The 8,666-nt window shown below is 36.6% G+C and overlaps 1 protein-coding gene across 7 annotated transcripts in view; it reads left to right on the top strand.

Annotated features, from left to right (window-relative positions):
- LOC106872300 (semaphorin-1A) overlaps nucleotides 1–8,666 on the top strand; it is a 407,407-nt gene that overhangs the window by 312,031 nt on the left and 86,710 nt on the right. For all 7 annotated transcript variants that reach the window (XM_089348635.1, XM_014919257.3, XM_089348636.1 and 4 more), the window contains exon 2: nucleotides 8,210–8,309. In XM_089348635.1, coding sequence (XP_089204761.1) covers nucleotides 8,210–8,309 — 100 coding nt within the window. The remainder of the gene's footprint in view (nucleotides 1–8,209; nucleotides 8,310–8,666) is intronic.

Here is an 8,666-nt window from a genome sequence, read left to right as displayed (position 1 = left end):
GCTCAAATGGTGCTTTTTACGTGCCACCGACATGGAAGCCAGACAGCTGCTCTGGCAATGATCACGCTTGGACGGTGCTCTTAGCACTCCACTGATTTGATTTCGATTTCACTTGTCTCAACAGGTCTTCACAAGCAGAGTTTAGTGTCCAATGAATATATATATATACATATATATATATAAATATATATACACACATACATACATATATAGGTATTTATATATATATATATATAATTTTAATTTATTTTGATCATATTTGTCTTTTGCTACTCTGAGTTTCAGTCTAAGATCTTCAGGCATATCAGATTCCATGCACCTACAAGTGAAAATCAGGGTAGCAAAAGATTGACTCAAACAAAATGAAATATATTATTTAGCTCAATCATGATATTGAGTACTCTTTTTTTTTTTTTTACCATTTGTTAATACTAACAGGATATATAAGCATGCAATGTATGCATGTATGTAGACATATGTATGTATACGTAAGAGTGAATACTTGATGCGTAAAAGACATTTCCTTCTTTTTACCCATTTCCTGAGTGTAAAGCGAATAACCTTGTACAGTCTGTAAGATATATATATATATACATACATACATACATACATATACATATATATATATATATATATATATATATATATATATATATATATATATATGTGTGTGTATATAAAATGTAATATAATATAATTAATATAATATAAAAAACGCTTATAATCAGTTAAACGGAAGAAGGTGTGTATGAGAAATGATATAGATAATTTTAAACTCAAGAGACATCATATTAGTTTCAGGAAAAGAATCAAACAACAAATATCATTGGTTGCTTTTCAACAATGACCCATCCAATCAGAACAGATATGAATATATGGGAAATTTGACTTTTAATCTTCCTTTTATTTGTAATATATACTAGACTACACTACTCGTTACCCGTTGGGTCACTAGGGAGGTCTGAGCTTCCCAGCAATGGAGTTTTGTTTCCTGGGATTTTTCTTATTTCTTTTCCATGTTATTTCGCATGCTTTCAACAAATGTGGCATTGAAATCATGTGTAAATAGCTCCTTTCCCCAGAAAAGGAAAGATTTGGCTGCCATTTCTTGCACACCCTTCTACCATGAAACAAGTATTTCAGGTCCATTATCGCAAATGGCTGTTATGTGGTAGCAGGGCGTGCTAGAAATAGAAGTCAAATCTTTGGAGGTGAGATATATTGAGTGTACTTGAAAAAAAAGCACTAAGTCCACTCTGCTGAGTGGTTGGTGTTAAGAAGGGCATCCAGCTGTAAAACTCCTGCCAAAACAGTCCCAGAAGTCTGGTGCAAGCTTCGGCCTGGCCAGCTCTTGTGGTACCATCTTCGGCCTGGCCAGCTCTTGTGGTACCATCCCACCCCTGGTAGTATGGAACACGGACGTTAAATGATGATGATGATGTATGTATGTTTATTTGTGTGTCTTTGTGTCTGTGTTTGTCGCCTCACCATCACTTGACAACTAATGTTTGGTGTGTTTGTGTCCCTGATACTTAGCGGTTCAGCAAAAGAGACTGATAGAATACTAGGCTTACAAAGAATAAGTCCTGGGATTGATTTCTTCAACTAAGGGCGGTGCTCCAGCATGGCCACAATCAAATGACTGAAACGTGTAAAAGAGTGTATGTTTATATATATCACCATCATCATCATCATCGTTTAACATCCGCTTTCCATGCTAGCATGTGTTGGACAATTTGACTGGGGACTGGCGAACCAGATGGCTACACCAGACTCCAATCTGATCTGGCAGAGTTTCTACAGCTGGATGTCCTTCCTAACGCCAACTACTCCGAGAGTGTAGTGGGTGCTTTTTACGTGCCACCGGCACATATATATATGTATATGTGTGTGTGTGTGTGTATGTATGTGTATAGGTGAGTAGCCTAGTGATTATGGTGTTGGTATTTTGATCATCTTGTGATAGAATCAGCTCTCAGGTAGGACAGGCTGTTGTATCCATGAGTGCATGACTGAGAGATTGAAAGTGTTTGTGTGTGTGTGTGTATTCTTAGGGGTGATACATAAATAAGGACATAGTCAGGTCATTTAGAATAAATGAGTTATCGCTAGCAATTTGAATGTCAGCACGTTTAATCCATAACGAACACATGCGCACACACACACACACACACATATTTGCGGATGCATATATTGATGTGTGTGTGTGTGTGTGTGTGTGTGTGTGTGTGTGTGTATATATATATATATATATATATATATATATATATGGAAAGCAGACATTAAACGATGATGATGATGACGATATATATATATGTATTTCAATTGAAAATTGAGCTGATAAAATAAAGTATCTCATATCCTCATTACAAAGATTAATTCCCTACTATAATATATACACACATATGCATATATATATATATATATATATATATATATATATATATATATCAGCAAATGCACACATATATAATCATTATTATTTGATGTCTGTTTTCCATCTTGGTATATCTGTATATGCACACTCATGCATAGAGAAATAGTGTATGAAGTAGAGGAGAGGATTGCTAGGTAGGGCATGCAAATTAAAGAGAGAGAGAGAGAGAAAGATATGATTAATGTCATAGCATTAATACATACATCGTAAGCCGTACTTGTTATGTATTAATTACCTTTACTGTTTTAAATTGTTGTACAGAGTTCAAACAGTCATGTCCTTATAAGGAATCAAGTGGGAGATAATAGAACTGAGGGTCAGAGTATGTTGGACAGAGTGTAAGTCATTTCTGATATTCAGCTGTCAGAATTCTAAAGTTCTATTTGCTTTAATTTTATGTTGCTATGAGAAGCATATCCTGGTTTATAACTAAGGACTGTATGCAATGGTAGATGTGCAACAATTGACTCAACATTAAACACACACACACTCAAATGCACACACACACGTACATGCACAGAGGCCTCTAAGCACGACACAAACACAACTTAAACATCTTTCTTAATTGAAAGTATAAGATTTGGAGGACAATAGAATTAGAATAATATGGCCTGATGCTCTTCCAATCACCAACTTTCACCTGTTTTCAAGCAAGCTAATACTTCCTTCCTAGTCTTTTGTTTACTGTGCTGTTCATGTTTGAAGGATTAGGGAAGTTTAGGGAGACAGGAAGAACATCTGTCCATTGAAAATATTATGCCCTGATGAATTTTGTTTGACTCATGAAAGCCTACAAAAATTTACATTAAAATGATGACAAAGTACATGAATCTGTTAGCATCTCCATGCCCCTACAAGGTTTTGAACTTGGAACATTATTATCATTAGTAGCAGCATCATTTAATTTTGGTTTTCCATGCTGGCATGGGTTGGACGGATTGACAGGAGCTGGCTAGCCAGGGAGTCTGTCCTGACTCTAATTGTCTGTTGTGGCATGGTTTCTATGGCTGGAAGCCCTTCCTATCACCAACTACAGTACAGAGTGTGCTGGGTGCATTTATGCAGCACTAGCACAAGTGTATGTTATGTGGCACTGGCACCTGTAAAAGACAAGCCTGTATGTATGGTTGACAAAGATTTTACTTAACCGGACATGCCTTCCCAAGTACAGCAAATAACCACAACTCCCGGTTCCTTGCCATTTCTTCAGTGAGGTCAGATTCCGAAGATCCTTTCTCACCACTTTGTCTCCCATCTCCCTGGCTTTACCCCTTCCACATGTTCCCTCCACAATTAGAGCTTGACACCTCTTTATGCAGCTGTCTTCATAAAGGCATATAGCTTAAATCCCACAAGACTGTTTACCAATCCTTCCATTAGTTGTGTCGTGCACCAACCACCCTTATAATCATAACAATAGCAACATCAATTTATTTAATTTGAACTTGATTTCATTTGATTTCTTTCTTAATGGCAATTAATTCAGCAGCAGCAGCAGCAGAAGTAGCAGCAGTTACTTCTTCAACAATTGTAGAAGAAAACTGAAAAACATCTGCAAAAACAATAGAGACACCGACAAGAGCAAAAACAAGGAGATTTGCATTAATACCAACAAAAGAAGCAGCTGTACTGACAGCTACACTAATAAAGGACAAAGCATAACGGCAACAACCACAACAACAATAACAACAGCTTCGGCCATAAAAACAAACAAAAACAGCTGTAGCAACAACGAACAACAATTAACCATAATAATTATAACCACACCAGCCTAACTTCCTTCCCACATATAACACCATTAATACAAGTCTTTCTTGCTTCAGTTTCTTCATCATTGAGATCGTCTTCCACCACCATCACCACCACTACTATCAACTACACCACCACCACCACCATCACCACATCACCAAACTTAGCCATAACATGCAAAAATCGCAGTAGTGTCTTTAACCTCATTAGCTCTTTTGTTTTATGCACAAACACCAGAAATTAGTGCAGAGAACCTGCAGCTGTTGAATATTGGTGCAATCCACTTCCCTTGCTTCTACCATTTCCACCCCACAGGACCTTGGACAGTGAAGAGGAAAATCAGCATATCCATACAAGCCACTCTGCATCCCCATATGATAAACCAGTTCCCTGCACAGCTGCTTGACCTGCTGGAAGTGGCACCCGAATTTCTCTCAAATTACACCCTTACCAAGATAAATGTATATTGGATAGTTTGTCTGTAGTAAAGTGTCCGGAAAAGAAGTTACAATCAGAATACTTTTGATCATAGTTCTGCTTGATCAAGACTTGCCTGGGGTTAAACAGCAGAAGCAATAACCACTGGGTGAGTGTGCAGTACGGTCCTCAAATAGGATGGCAAAATGGTGTTTCTGAAGTAATCGATCAGTTGCTCATAGCTGTTTGATCTACATCTTATAGTGGTTAGGGAATGGAGCTCATGATCGTGAGATTGTGGTTTCAATTCCTGGACCAGGTAATGCATTGTGTTCTTAAGCAAAATACTACCCTTCATGTTGATCCAGTTCACTCAGTTGCAGAAGTGAGTGCCACTAGTGGAGGCAGCTTGCTTAGTGGTTAGGGTGTTGGATTCACAACTGTAAGATTGTGGTTTTGATTCCTGGACTGCGCGATCTGTTGTGTTCTTGAGCAAAACACTTCATTTCATGTGTTTCCATCCACTTAGCTGTAGAAATGAGTTTAGCATGGAGAGGAATGGGCTCTGCCAACTTTCTAACCCTAGATATGCTGCATGGCTGCAGCACCCCAGTGACCCCCAGCAGGACTTGTCAATTGTCAACAGGACCCCAAGGGACTTGTCAGTTGTCAGCTGTTTGATCTACATCTTGTATGCCATAGGTCTGCTGAATCAGTGAGGACTTGCTACAACACCAACACAGTTGCTAACAACTATAAATATGTTGAACCAATATTGGCACTACAACTACTGCCTCCCTTACTGTGTTCTTGCAGTAAATATTGGTGCTGCTTTTACTTGTGAATCTAATTTGTTGCCAATTTCAATCACTGGGTGGCTCTTGGGTGGCAGAAAAGCCTAGTAAGGCTTTCAAACATATCTTCTATCTTTTACCTTCTACTTATTTCAGTTATTGAACTGCGGCCATGCTGGGGCATCATCTTGAAGGGTTTAGTTAAGCAAATTGACCCCAGTACTGACTTTTCAAAGTCTGGCACTTATTCTGTCTGTTTCTTTTGCCAAACTGCTAAGTTACAGGGACATCAACAAACCAACACCAGCTGTCAAGCAGTGGTGGGGAGCAAACACACACACACACAAAATGAGCCTTTTTCACAATCCATCTAACAAATCCACTTACAAGGTTTTGGTTGGCCCAGGCCTGTAGTAGAAGACACTTGCCCAAAGTGCCAAGTGCCACACAGCAGAGCTGAACCAAGAACCATGTGGTTGGGAAGCAAGATTCTTACCACACTACCACTCCTGCACTATATATTTGCATCAGAGAGAAAACTCTGCTGAAAGTACCCAGCCAAGGACCAGGTGATGATGTTAAACCTTGGGCATGTGTCCTCTTTTTTGAACTGGTAAAGTTTATTATGTTTACCAATGAATTCCTTGGTAGCTGGGTTTCTAGGATAGAAAGGTGCTAGGGTCAATGTGGGGTAGATGAAGGACTAGAAGAGAATAAGAAAATGGGTGAGATAAGGGTGAATAGATTTTTCCTCACCATATCTTTTGCGTAACACTCGTCATTTTTTATATTTCCTAAAGAGATTTTACAGATATGGTTAAGGGGCCTTGCTTAGTATTTATATAATTTGGTTTGATCCCACTTCTCAGAAGTCCATCTTTTCTGTGTATTTGTGTATATGTATGATTATGCGTGTATGTGTTGTGTGTGCGTTTCTTCAATGTGCAAATTTCTGAGAAAACTGATAAACAAAAGCTTTTGAACAAAAGTACTTTGTGATAATCACTCTGTCCAAGTTGGAAAAACACTCCCTTATCACACTTGCCATCAAGAATATGAGTCAGTGATTAATTCACTGATAAACTTTTAAACAATAGTGGTGTTTGTCACAAAATGTAAAATAAATGTAACTAAATATACTTCATATGTAAGTATATATATATATATATATATATATATATATATATATATATATATATATATATGTATGTGCATGCTTCTTTGTGTGTGTGTGTGCATTTATGTATATATACATATATATGTTTACATATATATATACATATATATATATATATATATATATATATATATATATACATACATACATACACACAAACACATACATATATATTTATGTATACACACACATCTGTTTGTTGCTGCTCTATGGATTTGCAGATGTTAGCATGTGTGCATGTAGCGTGACCTGCTTATTTAAATGTGTGTGAATGTGACATATATATATACACCCTAATCTGTGTTTCTGTTCATGCATATTCCTATATGTACACTTGTATTTGTATGTGTGTGGATATATCTTTCGTCATTTTTGCTAGCATGTCTTAAAGAAAAAGAAATTGCTTTCTAGTGATGTGAAGACAATTTTTAGTGACTTAAGTAAGAATCAAACCAATCACCTTTTGCTGTATTATTGCAATATGAAACTATTCATCCATTCATTGGAAACCATAAATTTCTTTCAGTAGAATTATCTGTGTGTGTCTCAACTTTCTTTTTTAACTCTTTAGCATTCAGATTACACTGACAAATGTAATGTTTATTTATCCATATGGTTTTGAAGTAATCAGGCATTATCTCATGCCTTTGAGATTTCCATGATGTAACTGTTTATTTTTTAGGATGACATTGTAGGGTAGGTGTGAGAGTCCTTACCTGGTCAGTTTGAACATAAAACAACAATAATATTTTGGCCGGACATGGTCAGTTTAAATGCTAAATAGTTACTCTTTATATCTTATGTATCCGTTTATCCAGCCATCCATTCATCTGTCCATTTGTTCAGCCATCCATCCATCCATGTGTGTGTATGTTTAACTGCCTGCCTCTGACAGTATTGTCCAAACTATCTGGAAGAAATAAATCACTGAAGCTAATATATCTATTTATCTTTGTTTTTTGATCATCAAATAGATCAGGAAATAAAGAACAAATGTTTATTCATCTATGTGTATCTAGCCACCTTTTATTCTTATTCTTTGTCTTCTTTCTCTTTCCCCACATACATATATACATGCATATATACACACACTCATACATATATAAATGTGTGTGTGCATGTATAAACTTATGCATATAGCCATTGGTCTCTAATATTGTCCTCTATGTGCATCTCATCTATTTAAGTAGCTAGCAGTGTGTGCATGTGTATGTATCCTTATACATATTTGTTTATCCGTATGTATGTATGTATGTATGTATGTTTGTATCTACTGTGTAACCGAGTGCATACATATGCATGTTTAATTCATGATTCATTAAATAGCTAAAGAGGTTGAATATAATATTAAATGAGAAAAAAAAGTGTAATTTATTAGTCAATAAACATGTCTCTCTCTCTCTCTCTCTCTCTCTCTCTCTCTCTCTCTCTCTCTCTCTCTCTTTCTCTCTCTCTCTTTTTCTCTTTCTCTCTCTCTCCCTCTCTCCACACACGTGTCCATATTTTGCTGGTGGTAGTTGATGACAAACAAAACACTGTGAAACAAAATGTTGAAAAATCAACGATGTTTATCTTCTTATTTAATCGTTTTAGTCATTTATCTTTTATTCATATATATATTTCTTCATTTTCCAGGAGTTGGCAATGGAATCGAATGGTTTACGAGGAACGAGACACGGCCGAACCATTATCGCATACTTATGGTTCAAGGCGATAACATGATGGTGGCAGCAAGGTGAGAAAATTGCTCAAGCACTTGTATTCTTGTTTCCCTCTTCAATTCATAAAGAAAACTCTTTTTTTTTTATCTATGAATAATCATTGTTGATTTTGTTATTGCTGTAAGGCTAAGGTAACAATACCCAGGACTATACCTGGCCTGGCATGATACTGGTTTGACTCATCTCTGTGCTAAGCCTTCCTGTGATTCAGAATTCTCCCTTATATGAAATGATCCAATCTAATACAGTTCTATATTTAAGAGATGAGGAATTATTTACATTATTTACATTATTTACATTTGACGAATATTTGTCCTCATCTTGTTTGTTGTTAACACAACGTTTCGGCTGATATACCCTCCAGCCTTCGT

The sequence above is a fragment of the Octopus bimaculoides genome, chromosome 3, assembly GCF_046866305.1.
Source record: "Octopus bimaculoides isolate indiv1 chromosome 3, ASM4686630v1, whole genome shotgun sequence".
Classification (NCBI taxonomy): Eukaryota; Metazoa; Mollusca; class Cephalopoda; order Octopoda; family Octopodidae; genus Octopus; species Octopus bimaculoides.
The sequence above is the reverse complement of the archived record's forward strand: the minus strand, read 5'-3'. Positions and strand labels throughout refer to the sequence as shown.